This window comes from Epinephelus lanceolatus, chromosome 11 (genome assembly GCF_041903045.1).
Source record: "Epinephelus lanceolatus isolate andai-2023 chromosome 11, ASM4190304v1, whole genome shotgun sequence".
Lineage (NCBI taxonomy): Eukaryota > Metazoa > Chordata > Actinopteri > Perciformes > Serranidae > Epinephelus > Epinephelus lanceolatus.
The window spans coordinates 23,277,714-23,297,219 of NC_135744.1; the positions used below are offsets into that span (position 1 = coordinate 23,277,714).

The following is a 19,506-nucleotide window of genomic DNA, read 5'->3' on the forward strand; positions in this document are numbered from 1 at the left end:
CTTCCACTATCTCACTGGAAGTTGCGCACATAATCGTTTCTACAGTAGTGCCCTCAGGAATAAGGTGGATGTCATTTCTCCTTACTCTTTTATTGTAAATCAGTATCCTTTATTATGTTTTGTATTTTAATGCTCCGTAAAGCACTTTGAATTGCCCTGGTGTATGAAATGTGCTATGCAAATAAAGCTGCCTTGCTTTGCCTAAAATGTCAATGTGATGATCATGTTGTTCCTCCAATGAGTGATATAAGACAATACAGGAAATCAATAAATATCCATCTGGGACGTAGGCCTAATTAAAAAGAAAAGTGCAAACAAAGAAGACTGATTGATGAAAGCTCTTTAGAAAACTGCTGTGTGTTTTTTCTTCAAGGTTACACATTTAAAGAGCCACGAGCCTTACGTAGCTGTGCTTATCATAAAGGCTATTGCTACAGGCATGGGATTTCTTTGACAGTGATGACCCCCACCTGAAATCTGTGTTTCAACACGTGTCACTCAGGAAACTCATTTCATGTGTGGCTCGTGTGTATCATAAAAGGTATAAAACACTCAAGAGATATCTCTGAGCTTTAGATTTCTCACTGATGTTAAGTTTTTGGTGTCACAGAGGCAAAGCTTGAGGAACCCATGAAATGGTAAAAATATATTAGAATATTTAAAGTAATATTTTTTCATTACAAAAAAAAAAAGATTTATAGTTATGTTTTGTGTCTTTTCTTGCTTCCTAACTCAATAGATAACAACTGTTAAAAAAATATATATATTTAAAGCATTTCCACTTCAAAATGAGATTAAAAAATCTTTAACCCTTGCGCACTCATTATTCAGCACTAAGATATGGTGACACCTAACTGACATTTCCTGCTCTGTAACCCTCAGAGCTGCTGAGCTAATCATTACAGATAATAAAACAGAAGGTGATATCACCCAGGGCTGCTGTAATTCCAGTCAACCTCTCTATGGAGTTTGGGCCCAGAGAAGCGACGAATGGTGACACTGGGAGCAGACATGGAGCAACAACGCGACAGACCAACATGGAGCAGACAGATAGAGTTCACCCTGGCTGGCATTGGCTGTGCTGTGGGTCTCGGCAACGTTTGGAGGTTCCCTTATCTCTGCTACAGGAGTGGAGGAGGTGAGACACAAAGATGACATTTCCCCCTTAACAGAATTATGAAACCAAACCAACCTCTGTGCTTATACTGTACATATACACTGGGTCTCAATGTGGGGTCCAGAGGTTTACAAACTGTGTTGTTAGTGAGCTCTTTGTCCTGTAGTGATGCTGACTGTACTTGAAAATGTTCTGAACTTTTACCTTAATGTGCATTTCATGTACGCAGCCTGTATGTGTTGCATACTGTACTCTGAAATTCAGCTTGTACAGTTTGAAGGAACATTGGTTTACAATTAAAAAACAAAGGAGAGATACCGCAGCTGACTATACAGAGATATGATAGGAGGAGGGCAATGCAAGAACAGGATGACATTCACAAAGTTAAATATTAGAGGACACCATAACACTGTATTTGTACAGAAGCCGAGAACAGCTATGATTTTTACATACTGTTGTCTCAAGATTATACAGCTTATTCTCTTGTGACAAAGGGTTAATTTATGTTGATTCTGGGGAAAACTAAACACCAATTTCTTGAGATATTGAAATAATTTATCACAGGAAAAATCACTGGATGATTATGGATTATGGGTGTTAGTTTATGTTAATTTTGCTTTCAGTAGCTAGACACCCATTAACCAGTGACTGACAGGTTAATTTTTAAATTTTCTTTTGGTCCGGCAATCCAATTACTGTTAGCTTTAGCACGGCATTTCAAAGCACTATCCATTTAGAGGTGGTGAGATTTTAATGTTTTGTGATATGAAGTCTTGGTGAAGCCACCACTTTTAACACTGCTAACGGTGCTGACAGAGCTAACAGTTAATTTAACGATGCTAAAAGGGTTTTGCGGCTTAAAATTGAGGCGCTTACCAGCCGGGGTCACCTGGAGGCTGTGCACAATGTTTCCACAGCAACGCTGTTGGGTTGGGACAGCATTACTGGCTGTAATCGTGGATGATCTGCGCACTAGCTAGCTCCCATCCAACCAGGCCAGGCCATCAGGAAAGCCCTTCAGCCTTGAAGCAAATTTTTGGTATTGCAGTGAAAAAAAACTGCAAAACTGCAAAAAGCACTTTCCCCATAGACCACCACTGTAAAAGAGATATCTGTAAAACTGTTGACAGGATGCCTTAAACTAAAAACAAAGTCAATTATGACTTTTTCTATTCTGAATTTTTGATTTATGGAGATTATGTGTAAAAAGGATATATGTAAAACTTTCCTGGAGCTGAGGAAAGCGATTCAAAAATCTGTCACTTCATTACAATGTCAAGTCGATGAGCTGAGCCGTATTCCTGGTGGTTACCCGTTAACCAACTGCCCTCTGTTAAAAGGTACTCTTCCTCTTCATGGTTTCAGCCTTCAAGATCACGGTCATGACTGTTGGACAGAAAGACTTAATATCTGCCTTTGTTAGACCTTAACTGAAGTACAGTCTGATGCGTTGATCAATAATGGGTACTCCTAAACCTGGACAGGTCATCAGACTATCACAGGGCTGACACATAGATACAGACCACCATTCACACTCACATTCACATCTACAGACAATTTAGAGTCACCAGTTAACCTGCATGTCTTTGGACTGTGAGAGGAAGCCGGATTACCCAGAAAAAAAACATTCTGACACAGGGAGAACAATGCACAGTGCCGCTGTTTTTCTTGAGATAACTCAATAGTTAAGTGGTGATCTTGAGATTTAGCATTAAAAAAATAATTGCGAGCACAGCTGTTCTGGGCTACCATACCTTTGCCTACAAATTGTGTGTGACGTCTGACTCGCCATCACTTCCTGTTAGGTGCCTTCCTGGTGCCATACCTGCTCATGCTGTTTGTATTGGGGATCCCTCTGCTCTACATGGAGCTGACTGTGGGTCAGTACATGAGGAGAGGGCCTGTCCACGCTCTGGCTAACGTCTGCCCTCTGTTAAAAGGTACTCCGTGGCATTAAGTAATTTTTCCAGCCACTGAAAGGTGAAAAAAACTGAAAAATGGACATTATTTTGACATTATTTCTTTCTCCTCAGGAGTGGGCATAGCATCAGTGGCCATCTCCTTCATCATGTGCACCTACTACAATATCGTCATCACCTGGGCCCTCTATTATCTCTTCAGTTCCTTCCAGGCACCGCTACCATGGCAGAGCTGCAACAACACCTGGAACACACCGAACTGTACCAGTCATGCCACCGACAGCAGCTTCTCCTCCACAGCTAGCCAGGAGTTCTTCAAGTATGTTTTACTGTGTGGGAGAAGTGTACGGAGGCCAAGGACTGCCATGCTTTTAGTTGTATTTTCAGGGGCTCGTTTATAATAGTAATAATGGAGTAATCTATCTCCATTCCATGAGAAAACAAAAAGCCAATTTCTCGAGATGCCAAGACAGTTTATCACGAGAAAATGATTTTCCGCTTTCTCAAGACTGCATTACCATTACTGTATGGAGAACCTGAAAATGAGTACCTGGTTCATTTGATCCAAGCTTTCCTCATGCACTGTTCGTATGAAAAGTAATGCACCAAAATTCGTGCATATCCCACATAATGATGAGCCAGTAATTCATGCATAACCCACATAATTTGGACAGCCCGGTCTCACTCCAAAGTCATTGAAATCCAGTGCTTGGGCATAAGAAACCAATGAAAAAAGGCATCCTTTAACGTCAGCAGAGGATGGCCGGTTGCCGTTATGGTTTGACAGCATGGGTGGGCGGGAGCAGTGGTGGATGGGTCCAACAAACACCAACTTTCACCCAAGAGAGCGGTGTTCGCATCCCGTAAGACTCTAAACCCTGTTCTTTTTTCCTAAACCCAACCACGTGTTTGTTATCAAAGGAAAGAAAATGTCAATTTGCGATGTTGTACTGACGTAGTGCATTTATTTTGAAAGAGACTGTATGTTGTTGTTTATTAAATAGCGATGATGTGAAGGTGATGAAGGAGACTCCGATGACACCGTCTTGCTTGCATGAAGAAAAGGTTTATTACAAGAAGTACAGCATCTATCAAGCATCTAGATTGCTTGGAGAGGGTTCGAAGCCAATGTGAACTGCTCTGAATAACAGCCCCAAAAACCCTGCTTATATAGACTGACATGTCTATGAAATGTGAGACAAAGTCAAACAGACGACAGAGAAATATTCTAGTTGGACTTCACCAGTCCTTGACCTGGGCCATAAATACCTTCTTGACCCTGACCATATATACTTCTTGACCCTGGGCCCCTAACTGGTCATCTGTTCCAAAGCTTCAGAGTAGATCATAATACACTACAATGTAAACCTTAAATTTCCCGTAAAAACCGAAGTGTATCTTTAAACAAGACAATGCATGTAACAGGCTGAACTTGACACGGCGCCCCAGAACATCAACAACGAACGCACCCAGGGTACATTTCATGTCATATGTGGACATGGAAAGTCCTTGACCAAACATCAATATGTGACGAAGTCGGAGTGAGAATGTGTTGATTTGGAAGGCTGTGATCACGTGACCATTGTGCTGAAGGGAGTTAAGAATAAAGCTGGAAGCGGGCTCATTATGTGGCGGGTTGGGGTGGTAGATGGGTCACAAAACACAGGACTTACCTGTGGGACTTTCCCCAGGGGACCTGTGTTTGGAATTGAACTGTGAGTGAATTTTTCATGCCTAAACCTAAAGAGACCCAACCATTTCTTTCCTAGATGTAACCACAGTAACTTTAGCTTGACGTTATGTTAAATACTTCATGTCATGTGTGCATTTTCGTAGGATATCGTACCAACTGTTGTATGCAGATATGTTAGATCACACCTGACTTTAACCTTCATGATCACTGTCATGTCTCATGATTGTTGGGGGGATTCATAAACGACAACTGATCTAAATTTGATCTCCAACAGCAAGACACATTACAATCTCTGCCTGTGTTAGACCTTGATTGAAGTATAATCTGATGTGTCGATCAATAATGAGTACTCCTTCCTCCTTAATCTGATATTTTTTGCTTAAATCAGTTGCTACAGTTGTCAAGACGCCATGTACACATGCTTGCATGGTACTCCTGATCTCTGATAAATATTTAACTTAATAAGAGGAAATTACCTTTTATTTTCATGTGATAAGGAGTTGATTATCTTATTATCTTGATATAAAAAACAGCTTGTTTTCTTTAGATAATAAAATAATTAATTTAGAGATGGGTTTTTAAAAAAAATTGCAAGCACTGCTGATCTCGGCTTCTGTACCTTTGCCAGAGAAATGTGTGTGTGTGCTTGTTTTTCAAGATAACGAAATCATTAACTCGTGATCTAAAGATAACGGCATTTAAATAAATAATAATTAATTGCAAGCACAGCTGTTCTCAGCTTTCGTAGTGGCCAAATTATAAAATCAGACTAGATAGCAATTAGATTATAGCAGGATTACAAAATCCCTGTAGTTTGGTAAGAGGCTTCAGCTCTAACTCTTTATATATCTATCATAAGAATGTGTGGAAAATGTTAAAGGGACAGTTCACCCAAAAATCAGAAATGCATATTTTTCCTCACGCTTGTCTCGATTGTTTTGAGTGGCCAAGTGTAGGAGATAGTCGCCATAGAGATGTCTGCCTTCTTTCCAATATAATCGAACTATTCATTTTCATTCATTTTCTGTAACCGCTTGTTCTGTTGGGTGTCGCGAGGGGGCTGGAGCCTATCTCAGCTGACATTGTTGTGAGAGGCAGGGTACACCCTAGACAGGTCACCAGACTATCGCAGGGCTGACACATAGAGACAGACAACCATTCACACTCACACCAATTCACCAATTAACCTGCATGTCTTTGGTCTGTGGGAGGAAGTCGGGGTACCCAGAGAAAGCCCACGCTGACACAGGGAGAACATGCAAACTCCGCACAGAGGGGGCTGGGTTCAAATCCCCCACCCTGGGTTTGATCCAGGAACCCTCTTGCTGTGAGGCGACAATGGTAACCACTGCAACACTGTGCTACTGATAATGGAACTAGATGGCAGAAAATCAAAATTGAAAAACTCAACAGCAATGTCTCTTGAGAATTATGACCCGGTTACCTGGTTACTTGGTAAAAAATACCACAACCCGCTCCCTATGTAGACGTAAATGGTTCAAACTAATATTAATATATGATATTATCGTCCATTACTGCCATTCTATCCCCCTAAATCCTGCGAACTGGACCTTTAAAAATGTTTTAACCTTGAGGTTCATCACTAGTCTTCTGTTAAATGTTCTAAAGTATTTCTTCTGTTTAAAAGTCAAACATATGCTGGTTCTTTGATTTTAATGTGGATAAACTGGGGAAGTATTGTGAATAGCCTTTCAATATGAAATGGTGTCATGCTGAAGAAGAACCCATATCTTTCATTCTGAGTATGTTGCTGTTTAGTAAGTGGAGAGAAACCTTGAGTTTTGGTTTACTCATTTACTTTTTTAACTGTGATTGGCTGATAAATGTGGGAATGGAATGTGTAACTGACTGATCAACGCTTTAAACTCCTTTTTCCTAAACCTAACCACCTGCTTTTGTTGCCTAAACTCAACAACGTGCAGCAGTTGTTGTGGGGAAAAAAATAAATTTGCGGTGTTGTACAGATGTAGTGCGTTCATTTTGAAAGAGACTGAATGTAAATGGGAAACTTCCTGTGAAAACTGAAGTGTATTGATATTAATTAAATGCTTACAGGGGACACAGATAGTGTTTGGTTGATAAAAAACGTCAGTAATAAGTGGTCAGATGATGACGACACAGCAACCAGTACAGAACAGAAACATTAATATACCCAATATGGAACCCTGTGGAATGCCATATGTTAATGCCTACCTGCCCACTGTCCATTAGATTATAATGAAACATTTATTACAATAGGAAAGAATTGTGAAACTTTGTTAATGGCTAGTGTGTTCAGTTTTAATGTGTAGCAGGATTAATGTGAAATGTAATCATAATATAGTATTAATGACATTTTCTCCTTTTTTTTGGGCTTCTTTAAAGATATAAGATGCTGGAGCAGACTAGTGGAATAGAAGAAGCAGGAGTGCTCCGATGGGAGCTTTTACTCATTCTCCTTCTGGCTTGGATCCTGATTTACTTTTGCATCTTTAAGGGCGTGAAATCAACAGGCAAGGTAAGTGAAAAGAGCAAGAAATTAAGAAAAGAGGATGGAGCGAGACAGGTGGACAGACAGTGGACAGACAGTGAATAACAACCCTTGTTCGTCTTTGTAGGTTGTGTACTTCACGGCCCTGTTCCCGTATGTTATCCTGATTGCCCTGCTGGTCAATAATGCGCAGCTTCCCGGAGCTATAGATGGAATAAAATTCTTCATTATGCCGGAATGGGACAAGCTGCTCTCAGTGGAGGTGAGACAAAAGAAACAAAGAGACAAGGAACTTCTGTCAGACACAGGGGAGCAGTTAACTATGGAGGACGACAAATAACTTAAGTATCAATAAATGCAGAAATGAATAAATAAATTACAAAATTCATAAATACAGAAATGGGAATGAATAAATAAGTTTATTTGTAAATATGGGAATAAATAAATAAATAAATAAATGAATAAATAAATATATAAAGAATTTTGAAAAGAACTAAATAAATGTATAAATAAAAATGGGAATAAATAAACAAAAAAGTGTATAAATAAATACATGAATAAATAAATATATAAAAAAAATTGAAAATAAATAAATACATGCATAAATAAAAATGAGGATAAATAAATAGAGAAGTGTATAGGTAAATATGGGAATAAATACAGAAATGTATAATTACATGAATAAATAAATATATAAAGACATTTGAAAATAAATAAATTAATGTATAAATAAAAATGGGAATAAATAAATAGAGAAGTGTATAAGTAAATGTGGGAATAAATAAATAAATAAATGTATAAATAAATACAGGAATAAATAACTATATAAAGACATTTGAAAATAAATTATAAATGAATAGATAAGTGTATAAGTAAATTTGAAAATAAATAAATATGGGAATAAATAAATAAGTGCATAAGTAAATATGGGAATAAATTCATAAATGTATAAATACATTCATGGATAAATGAATATAAAAAGAAATTTAAAAATAAATAAATGAATGGAAATGGAAATAAATAGATAAAATACAAGTTGATAATTAAACAGGGCATTAAACAATTCTACATTTTTGTGCAACTACTTAAATTTCTGTGTCTGTATGTCAGTGAGATAGAAGGTCCTAACGTCTGAATTTATTTCTCTGTTTATGCATTTATTTATTGATTCCAGTATATATGCAGGTGTTTATTTATTTCTGTATTATTCATTGATACTGGTAGATTTACAGTAGCACTGATATTGGTATGAGTATTGATGGTTGTTACTGTCAGTGATCAGTGGTTTTGGCTGATCATCCCTCTGTGTTGCAGGTGTGGGTGAATGCTGCAGCTCAGATTTTTAACTCCATCGGGATCGGTTTCGGCTCCCTCTTGGCCATGTCCAGTTACAACTCCTTCAACAACAACATTCTGAAGTAATAAGCCAAAACTCTCACACTCAGTTTCTCCCTCAGCAGTGACAGTAATGATCTCTGCGCAGTAGTTAAACATCTACTCTCCCCACAGGGACACCATGACTATAGCCATCATCAACTCCCTCACCAGCATCCTGGCAGGTTTTGTCATTTTCTCTGCTTTTGGATACATGTCTTACCTGCAGGGCATCCCTGTCAGCGATCTGGCTGTGGATGGTAAGAGAGCAAAACAAGTAATATAAACAGTCTTGATGAATATTCTTCAGCTTCAGGGGAGCTGGTTTGATTTAATATGGGTTCGGAGAGTGTCACATTTTTTACCCTAATAATACTTGTGTGTGACTGTGTAATTACTCCTGGGGTGGAGAGGATGCTGCAGGGCAAGACACCTAAGTGAGATGCTTTTTCAGTCCCTAAACGTAGGTGTATTTTAGCAACCTGTCTGTGTTTTTCCTGCGGCATTTTAGGCACCAAATGTGGGTATTTTTTAGTGACCCGTGCTTTTCCAGCGGGGATTGTGCCCCAAATTTTATGAAAAAACATGATTTTTTACAACCATAATTGAGTGTTTTTTCTGCCTAAACCTAACTATACATTAACCACAGCGTCGTTGAAACATAAAGTTTCAAACTATCACTACACAAAAACATGCAAATATAACATAGCTGTAAAACCTCAATTAATAGCCCAGGCTTTTATTTGCTTAAATCACCAAAATCAACGGGCTAGTAAAAGGGACTAGGCTTTTAATTGAAGTCTTATGGTATCCTTTGTTTGTGGAGATGTTCAGTGCCAGGATTTATTATGGCGATTGGGTTGTGTATTGCCTCCTTGTACATTGTGATGGATCATTTTTTATGGGAAAGTAAATGCAGAGTTACAACCCAATGAAAAATGTCATAACAGGGAATTAAAGCGATGATGATTCGACCAAAGGAAAAAGGCGAGTTGATATAAATGTGTCCTCTTATGGTGCGTTTAGATGGAATTAGGCAGACGGTAGACGGCGGACAGAAATCACCTTTTGGACAGCACGGGGAAAACCATAGATTTTAATATTAACTAGATATCGGACGCCAAGATGTCGCCTATTCAGTCCAATGGAGTTGCTCGCCTGGCATATGCAAAAAGTTTTCTAGCTTCTGGGTTTACTTCCGCGGTATGCTGCCGACTGAACATGCACAGTAATGTTTCTCCCACTGGCCCCGCCCATGAGTTCCTGCTCAGCTCCTAGACTTTAAATCGTGATGACGTCCTGGTTTTTAAATTGCTTTTCCCAGCTTGAAGAAAGTATTACGAATACGAAATCACCATGGCTCAAAACTTCAGAACAGACAGAGTCACATTTGACCTTGACTGCAGTTTGAAATGTCCTGTCAACAGTTTGACAGAAGCCTCTTTCACAGTGGTGGCCTATGGGGAAAATGCTTTTTGCTGCAGGGGATGTTTTTTTGCTGCAATACCGTGAGTGGCCACTGGGGAGAATGTGCTGCTAGGCTGAGCTGCTTTCCTGGGGCCCTACCTGGCGCATACACCAAGAAAGTTTCCTAACTTGCGGTGCATGAAGTCTGGTTATAAACAGTGGTCGATGGTCGAATTGTTAATTTTTAACAAGGGGGATGCAATGTAACTTTTTTTTGCGTGCACACCATCAAATATGACAGCACAGTTGTGCAAAATTAATCAAGATAAAGAAAAATGACATGACCTATACCTGCTGCCTTTAAAAACACAAATAATGCACTAGTATTGCTATTGCAATACAGACAAAAAACATTTTAGAGTATAAATAAGAGTAATTCTGAAATGGCTGTGAAAATTAATCTTAGAGTCACTCTTATCCTATAGACATTTCCTTAGCCAGTTATAATTTCTCCTTACCTGTGAAGCCTTGGGCTGATAATTGGTGCTGCTGTCAGATCCCTGTCCTGATACCTGCCTGGTTTCTCCCTGTCCCTCTTCTATCCATTGCAATAATATAAATAATAAATGTGCAAAGCAAAATTTAGAAATAGAATTAGGAATAGTAGTGGTGACATAGCTGTGGAAATTAATCGCACAGTCACTTTTATGCTGTATATTTTCTCTCAGACAGTTAGAATCTCTCCTCACCTGTGAAGACCCTGCATGGTAATCCTTGCTGGCCTCTGGTCCACTGTCTCCTCCCTGACCCTGCTCTTTCTATTGTAGCAATAAAGATTAAAAAAATATGTGCAAAGCAATAGTGAGCACAAGTTCTTATTAAGGAGGAGTGGAGGAGTTTATTCCTAGCGTGAAACTAGCTAGCAAGTGATTTTACATAGTCCTACAGTCCTACTAATTAACATTAGTGTTCTTGTTAACTATCTTAATATATTGGCATCTATTAATTAGTCATCATTTAGCTAACATTATCTATATGCAACAGCATTACTCAACTTACACGGTTTGTTTGGAAGAAACTGTGCAAGGTTTTTGCTTCTTGCTGGCTGCTTTGCTGAACATAGTTAACACACAGCAGCACTGCCCAGTAGAACACCTCTCCTCTGTCAGCAATTGATTCTGATCACAACATGACAGCGCGTGTATGCCGCCTGGCATCGCCTACTCATGGTGCATTTAAAGAATGCTTGGAAAAACATGTTACCACATGTTAAAAACGAATTGAAGGGTTGTAACGACTGTAAAAAGTGTGGGGGACGGAGGGCACAGATACAGGAAGTGCGGGGGACATGTCCCCTGTGCCCCCCCTCAAATTATGTCCATACCTGCACACACAGATTCTAGATTAACAAGGGGGATGCTTTTTGGTCAATTTTCTAACAAAGGGGATGGCATCCCCCCCTCATCCCCCCTCAATTCGACCACTGGTTATAAACTTACCACTAATATTTATATGGGCATTAACAACTCACAATCCAGAGACACATTTTGGTTTTTAATCCTTCATAGTCTCACTTAGTGATACAAATGTTGATAAATTCTTAACATATCGCTCTGTGTCCGTCTTTAGAAAAGCCATAACTACATTTTTTCAATCATTAATGCTACACTGACATCTTGTGTGTTTGTTTGTTTATCCAGGTCCAGGACTTGTTTATGTTGTTTACCCACAAGCCTTTGCCAACATGCCAGTGCCTCAGCTCTGGGCTGTGATGTTCTTCTTCATGCTGCTTTGCCTCGGACTGGACAGTGAGGTAGTTAATGGGGAAAACATCACAACATCAGTGATACTAGTGTGATTATTTGCAGCAATCCTACAGAGATGTTTTGTTTTCTTTTTTGCCAGTTTGCAATGGTTGAAGTGATGGTGACCAGTCTCATGGACGAATTTTATTCACATCTGATTAAGTTTTTTAAGCGTAAGGAGCTGTTTGTTCTTGCTGTTTGTAGTGCAGCGTTCCTTCTCGGGATTCCTTGTGTCATGCAGGTAAAGACTCTGATGTACTGGATGAACTTTAACCAAATTATATTCAGATTATGAAATCATTAGTCTCATTTTAGCTGCAGATCTAAAGAGTGTGTCTCCTTTCAGGTGGGCATCTATGTGTTCCAGCTCATGGACCATTACACTGCCATAGTGTCCATTATGTTTCTTGCATTCTTTGAGGTTGTAGCCATCTGTTGGAGTTACGGTGAGCAATAAGTTGTGTTTTTTTTCACAGTGGCCAGTTAATACAACGGTCTCCAACAGTGGTCTGCAGCTTGGCAGGTTTCTTGCCATCCACCGTCCCCTCCACCTCCCAATGACAAAGTCAGCTCATATACTACATCACTTTAGCAACATTGATATGATTCAGATGAATCTAACAATGGCAGCTGTGATGGTTAATGTTATTTACATCAAAAGTACACACATTTAATACATATAAAGGTCAGATGCAGTGGTGGAAGATGTATTATGATTTTTTACTTCTAAAGGTCAAAGCAATACCACAATCAGTGGCGTAAGGTAGTTACAACGGACACTAATGCACACTAGTTACTAGTTACAAGGTGTACACACACACACACACACACACACACACACACACACGCTTTGCTACTTTTTCCTCCTGTTCGTTTCTCTCTTGTTCTTTCGTACTGCCACTTTTATGTTTGAAAGGCACGACCGTTCACTGGGCTGGTAAATATTCTCAGCTTTTCAGTCTAATATGTGTATTTTTTACTTTTATCTAGCTTTTATTCTTGTTGCCAAATAGATGCTGTAAAAGTCTGTCAACGTGCAAATAAAATGTCATGGCTGTTAACTGAAGCAGCGCTCTATGTGCAGGAGTGACTCGACTTTCAGACAACCTGAAGGAGATGACTGGAAAAAGACCAAACATCTACTTCAGGCTGTGTTGGCTGATAGTTGCTCCTGGGCTGGTCGCTGTGAGTCAACAGGATCAACATCACATCATTTAGAGTCAAGATTTATTTTTACCCCAAAGCAAAACTGAGATACAAAAGTGTCACAATTTAACGTTATATGTTTCTTCTTTTGACAGGTTATCCTGATTTTCTCCATCATTCAGTTCAAACCAGCCCGCTATGAGCACTACGTCTTCCCTCCCTGGGCTCAGGGGGTCGGCTGGGTCATTGCCATGGGCTCCATCATCTGGATTCCTTTGGGTGCTGTTCACACACTGTGGGTGCTGCCTGGCTCATTGATGCAGGTGATACACATTTACCATTTGCTTTTCTCCACCCAAGACACTGAAGGTGGTACATGGTATTTTTTAAAGAATTTCAGGGCATTTATGTTTGCTGTGACATAACCAGGTTTTTTAATTTTAATGACTCATCGTCATTTCAAGCTATGTCTGTTGCAACATAACCATGTATTTCAAACAACATGCTGGGACATGTCCAACCGCATTTGTTGCAGCCAAACCTGGTCCTTTTTAACAACACGTCGGGACATTTCCAGTCATGGTTGTTTGGACAAAACTGGGTATTTTTCAAAAACACGTTGGGGACAAGACCGGGTATTTTTTTTAACAATATGTCAGGACATTTCCAGCTGTGTTTGTAGCAACAAAACCGTATTTGTTGCGACCAAACCAGGTATTTTTTTTATGAATGGTCAGGTCATTTCCAGCCATGTTTGTTGCAACAAAATCTGGAATTTTTAGCAACATATGGGGACCTTTTCAGCTGTGTTTGTTGCAGCAAAACTGCGTAATTTTGAAAGAGTTTTGGGACATTTTCAACTGAGCTTGTTGTGACATAATTTTTTTATCATGTCGAGACGAAAAAACTGGGTATTTGTAATGACACATTGTGACATCTCAAGCCGTGTTTGTTGCGACATAACCAGTTATTTTTAAAGACGCCCGGAGATTTCCAGCCATGTTTGTTGTGACATAATGTGAGTATTTTTAACATTATGCCAGCACATTTCCAGCTTTGTTTGTAGTGGCAAAACCAGGTCAATTTTAACATATGTTGAAGCATTTCTAGCTGTGTTTGTTGCAACAAATCTGAGTATTGTTTTTTAGACACGTCAGGACATTTTAAGCCATTGTGATAAAACCAGGTATTTTTTTAAACACATTGGGGCATTTCCAGCCATGTGTGTGGTGTGTCAAAACTTAGTATTTTTTTTTTTAAAGTGTGTCAGATTTAGGGGCATTTATTGGCAGAAATGGAATATAATATTTATAATTAACGTAACCTAATAATATAACTCGTTAGTTTATAGTCACCTGAAACTGAGAATTGTGTTTTCATTACCTTAGAATCTGCCATGTATATCCATATATGGAGCAGGTCTTCATCCAGAGAGTCTGCCATGTTGTTTCTACAGTAGCCCAGAACTGACAAACTAAACACTAGCTCCAGATAGGGTCATTCACATTTTCGCTTTTTTGCATCTGCCACTGGAGTCGCACACATCTGGCACACAGAAAAAGTTTCAGTTCAATCAATCAATCAAACAATCAATTTTATTTATGAAGCCCAATATCACAAATCACAATTTGCCTCACAGGGCTTTACAGCAGTTCTGCAACATCATCGCTGAATGCCAATATATATCCTACACACAGGACCTTTTCTTAAAACTAAATTGGGATATTTTCAGCCGTGTTTGTTGCAACAAAACAGGGTATTTTTTAATGACACGTGAGGAGGTTACTAGCCGTGTTTGTGGCGAGCAAACTGGGTATTTCAAGCATAATTTTCTCCTAACCATAACCAAGTGGGTTTTGTGCCTAAACCTACCCACACATTAGACATTTCTGCTACATATGAAACATACAAACATAATATATTTGTGGTTTGTAGAAAAGTACAATGCCAAAATCTAGTTTAGCGACTGGGTTGCTTGCCATGTCATGTTCATATAAAATCAAGTTGTATGTTAATATACACGTTACATACATTTCTCCCACAGAAACTTAAGCTGTCCGTCACACCATACACCCTGAATGAAATATCAAAGATGCCGTACTATGAGAGGGGAGGAGGAGCTGGACGTCCAGACATAGCCGTCATCAGCTCCAACATCCATCTACCTGAAAAACCTCCTACTCAGACAAACATGTGATACCTCTGTGCTTCGCACTATCCCGATGTCCAGCTAGCCACCAAGAGTGGTAGATTATTAGTAAGTTTAAGTTAATCACAATTTTTTTTTTTTTTTTTGCCATAAATCTTAAACAACCTTCTGGTAAGTTAAACAGAAGTCGACTGAAAAAATTATTTACATGGTTGTGAAAATCTATTGCTGCATATCTGCCATGCAGATATATTAAAATGGCCAATTTTTGTGAGCCTACTGATTAAATATGTTTAGTTTAACTTCTATAACAGTTTAGCAGATTTTTAATGTGATAAGATGTGGAAAGACAGAATGTACAGTACATCTTAATGTCTGGCCAGCACTTCCTCATGTGGTGATCAGGACACTGCACACATTTCACCAGCCTCATTTCTGGACTCAACTTTGCAAAGGGTGCCATCTTTTGGCCATGATTGTTGATGCAGTTTGGAGTTTTTATAAATGTCAGATCAGTAAATTTAGTACATACATTTTAGCCTGTAAAATGACAAAGTCATGCCACTATTTCACACTCATAGGTCACACAGCTGAACTTTAGCAGACTACTGAATAACCTCCCTTAAAGACATAAAGCACTGTGGACCCATTCATTGTGGCTGACTCATTTATTAGGTCAAATGCAACAGGGCACTGCTGATAAAACTGATATATATGATATACTGATATACACAGGTGGTAAATAAAGTAGTACATGGGTCATGCAATTATGTCATGTCATGTCATGTCATGTCATGTAAGGCGTAATAAAAACATGTCACAAAGTCCACAGCTCGTGTCTTCTTTCTGTGTAATCAGGTTTTCTTGTGAACATTACCACAGGCCATTACTTACTTTTGGGCAATTGTTTTTATTAATTCATTAAAGGAGATATTTCCACTGAAAGGTACACATCTCTAGGGTATGCATGTACACAGAGTTAGTTTCTTCCCCTGCATAAGTTGCCAGTGTTTCCCTCTTATAGTTCCTCCTCATGAATGAATCCAAAGTGCAGAACAAGTTAAATTACACAGGCAAAAAGGTGGACCGTAGAAACTCCTGCTTAAAGGAACACTTCACCCCCGAAATGACCATCTGTATATCAATTACTCTCATTGTGTTATGTTGAATGCACTAAAACCTTTGTTTTTCTCGCAAGCCTCCACAGTGAACCAAGAACCCAAAAATAGGAGAGAATTATTGATGAACTGAACCCATAGGGGTCCACATTTTCAGAATCCATTTACAAACTCTCACACACCTTGTGCAGTATAATCAAGTCTCATTTATCCAGTTGTATGCTCAGTACATCCCAAACAGACAGTCCTTTCTAACAGGGAACTAAACAGAAAGTGAAACTTATCCATGCTCTCTTCAAAGCCAGACTCCATTGACGAACAAAGTAATTTTACCTCGCTGATCACAGGACTTCCTGGTCTAGCGCTGCCTTGATTAGTTAGTCTGTTTCTGTTATTGTGACTATGGTGAATCCGAACTAACCCTTTATTACACCAGAGTTGTGTGAGAGTCCATAAACAGACTTTTTTAAGTTCCTCTGTTGTTGAAGACGTATTTCACTGCTAAGAGGAAAACTGGGCCGTCTATGGAATGGAAAGATGCAAATAATTCTAATATTGGTGACCAAAGAAAACGAGAAAAAGGACTGTGGCATTTGCTGTTGCTCAAGAGGCAGAAAAACCCCAACTGCCAGAATGCACTGCGCCGCACCAGACCAATAAACACCCGCACAGGTAGGTGGCATAATGCGAATTTGTCTGTTTGACACAAATGCATGGTGATGCAGTGGTTAGCACTGTTGCGTCACAGCAAGAGGGTTCCTGGTTTGAACCCCAGGGTGGTTTGCATGTTCTCCCCGTGTCAGCGTGGGTTTTCTCCGGGTGCTCCGGCTTCCTCCAACAATCCAAAGACACGCAGGTTAATTGGTGACTCTAAATTGGCCGTAGGTGTGAATGGTTGTCTGTCTCTATATGTTAGCCCTGCGATAGTCTGGCCTCTTGCCCAGTGTCAGCTGGGATAGGCTCCACCCCCCCGCGACCCCTAACAAGATAAGCTGTTATGGAAAATGAATGAATGAATGAATGAATGACACAAATCGTTTAAACGGTAAGCTGAAAACAACTGAGGCGAGAACAATGCCAACAACTCAGTTACAGAATCTTGGTTCATATTTGATCAACGCTGCCTATTTTTACCATTTGATCCCAGTTTTTTCGGCCTCTGCTTTCATTGTGCAGGAAACAGTATGGCACCCACTTCCTGTTCACCAACTCTCGCTACTACAGCCATACACAGCACTGAAATATGTTTCTGAAATCATTTTATGCGAGAAAAAGACAGTGCTGTGACATAATATTGATCTATATTCGATCAGCACTGCCTTGTTTCACCGCTTGATCAGATTTAGGTCTGAGTTTGGGAGAGAGACAAGGAGGGGCGGGTCATGTCGCTTTATCTGCTTCTACACTCTTTATGTCTGTGGTTGTGGCATCAACTGATATGAAAATGCAAAAGTACAGTCTGTAGTTCAAGCAACAGGCCTGGAGAGTGAGCCAAACGCTGCCAGATGACCTGTTGTGCACCACCCGCCTCATCTGGCGGAGGGTGGGGGTGATACTATTGATATTTGATACTACCCACATTATTTTGATACAAAGCTGGTTGAAAATCAGCAAAGTACCCCTTTAAATGGGGACCCTTGTGACCCTTCTTCACAGTTTTCTTCACCGATTCAACATAACACATGGGGTGAGTCATTGACAAACATGATCATTTGGGGAATGAAGTATTCCTTTAACAGAAAGCGGCTCCTGCACTTTTCCAGATTCCTGAAACCTTGGTCGATCCAAACAAGAGTAACTGAAAGTGTTTGTGAGAACATATGGTGAGTAAAGGTTGCAGGGTGGACAAACTGTCGATGGTTAGTTACAGTGGGTAGTATCGTCTATGGTTAATGAGTGTGAGACCACATCTATCTATGATCAAAAGTTAAAATATTTATAAAAAAAAAATAAACAAAAAAATCGTATAAACAGCAATTACTCTTTCCATTTAATTTCAAAAAGATATGTCGTATGACCTACAAAAACAAAAAACGTGCAATCAATGGCATACTCTTCCCTCTGAAGTGATGGTCGTGCAGATGACCACAAAGCACAGCAGCAGCAACTCTCTCCTCTGTTATTTGTTCCGACTGTAGTTTGGACTCAGCTCAGTTCAGGACCGGGCTCGACGATTCACAAATACCAGGTCGCTGCATTCAGTAGTATTTCTGTAGTGGTTTACAAAGTCTAAGCCCTTCATTTCCTCACACAGCCTCCTCAAGACTCCAGCCTTCTTTGACCACGTCCCTGCAGATCCAACACAGCTATAGTTGATTTGTATCCCCCCCCCACCACCCTCTTCCCTCGCCCAGCAGAGGTCACTAAGGAGTCACCATGGCTGCTGTCTGTCTGCTCCTCCTGCAGCTTCCTGTTGCACTGCTATGACACCTGCTCTACTGGCCTCAACTGCAAGTCTCCAATCTGATGACACAAATAAAAGGAGATCATTACAGACACCAATGCCACTCACCTCCATCTGATGCATTTGATGGTATAAAAGCCAGACAGACACAGAAAGAGCAACAAAATCCCCAGAATAAATGTTGGCATTGTACGTTTCTGACTCATATATGCAAATTTGTACATTTCACATGCAGCAGGTATGTTTTAAACTTCATGTTTCAATTTTCAGTTATACATGTATCTACGCTGTGGATAGTGTGTGGTAAGGTTGAGGCACAAAAAATGCTTGGTTAGGGTTAGGAAAACATTATGTTTTGGTTTAAAATACCCTGTTTTGTCACCACAAATACAGCTGGAAATGTCCCAACTTATTAAAGATATCTGGTTTGGTCACAACGGTAACGGCTGGAAATGTCTCAATGTCTCACCAAAAATACAAGATTATGTTGCCACAAACACTGAAAATGTCTTGACATCTCATTTAAGATATCTGGTTTTGTCGCAACAGACACAGCTGGAAATGTCTTGATGTCCTGCTAAAATATCCTATTTGAATGTTACAAAAAATGACTAGAGATGTCCTGACATCTCACCAAAAATATTGGTTTGATCACCACAAACACGGCTGAAAATTTCTTGTCATCATGTTAAAAATACCTGGTTTTATTGCGACAAAAATGGCTGGACATGTCCCAACATCTCGTTAAAATTACCCTGTTTGGTCACCACAAACACGGCTGGAAATGTCTTGACGTCACGTTAAAAATATCTGGTTTGGTCACAATAGACACAGCTGAAGTGTCTCAATGTCTTGCTAAAATATCCTACTTGGCTGCTACAAA

The 19,506-nt window shown here is 39.6% G+C and overlaps 2 protein-coding genes across 2 annotated transcripts in view; one reads left to right on the top strand and one right to left on the bottom strand.

The window, feature by feature from the left end:
- The first annotated feature begins 938 nt into the window (after positions 1-938).
- On the top strand, positions 939-15,930 carry LOC117271540 (sodium- and chloride-dependent GABA transporter ine). Its single transcript, XM_033649770.2, has 13 exons — positions 939-1,138; positions 2,923-3,057; positions 3,151-3,355; positions 7,115-7,247; positions 7,348-7,482; positions 8,535-8,638; positions 8,730-8,854; positions 11,702-11,814; positions 11,907-12,047; positions 12,153-12,252; positions 12,891-12,991; positions 13,108-13,275; positions 14,997-15,930. Exons 1-13 carry the CDS (start codon positions 991-993, stop codon positions 15,147-15,149), a joined length of 1,761 nt encoding a protein of 586 aa, XP_033505661.2. The 5' UTR covers positions 939-990; the 3' UTR covers positions 15,150-15,930.
- The window catches only part of dhrs11a (dehydrogenase/reductase 11a), a 35,826-nt gene continuing 31,686 nt past the window's right edge, over positions 15,367-19,506 (bottom strand). Inside the window, exon 7 of the mRNA XM_033644277.2 lies at positions 15,367-18,682. Coding sequence (XP_033500168.1) covers positions 18,641-18,682 — 42 coding nt within the window. The 3' untranslated portion in view covers positions 15,367-18,640. The remainder of the gene's footprint in view (positions 18,683-19,506) is intronic.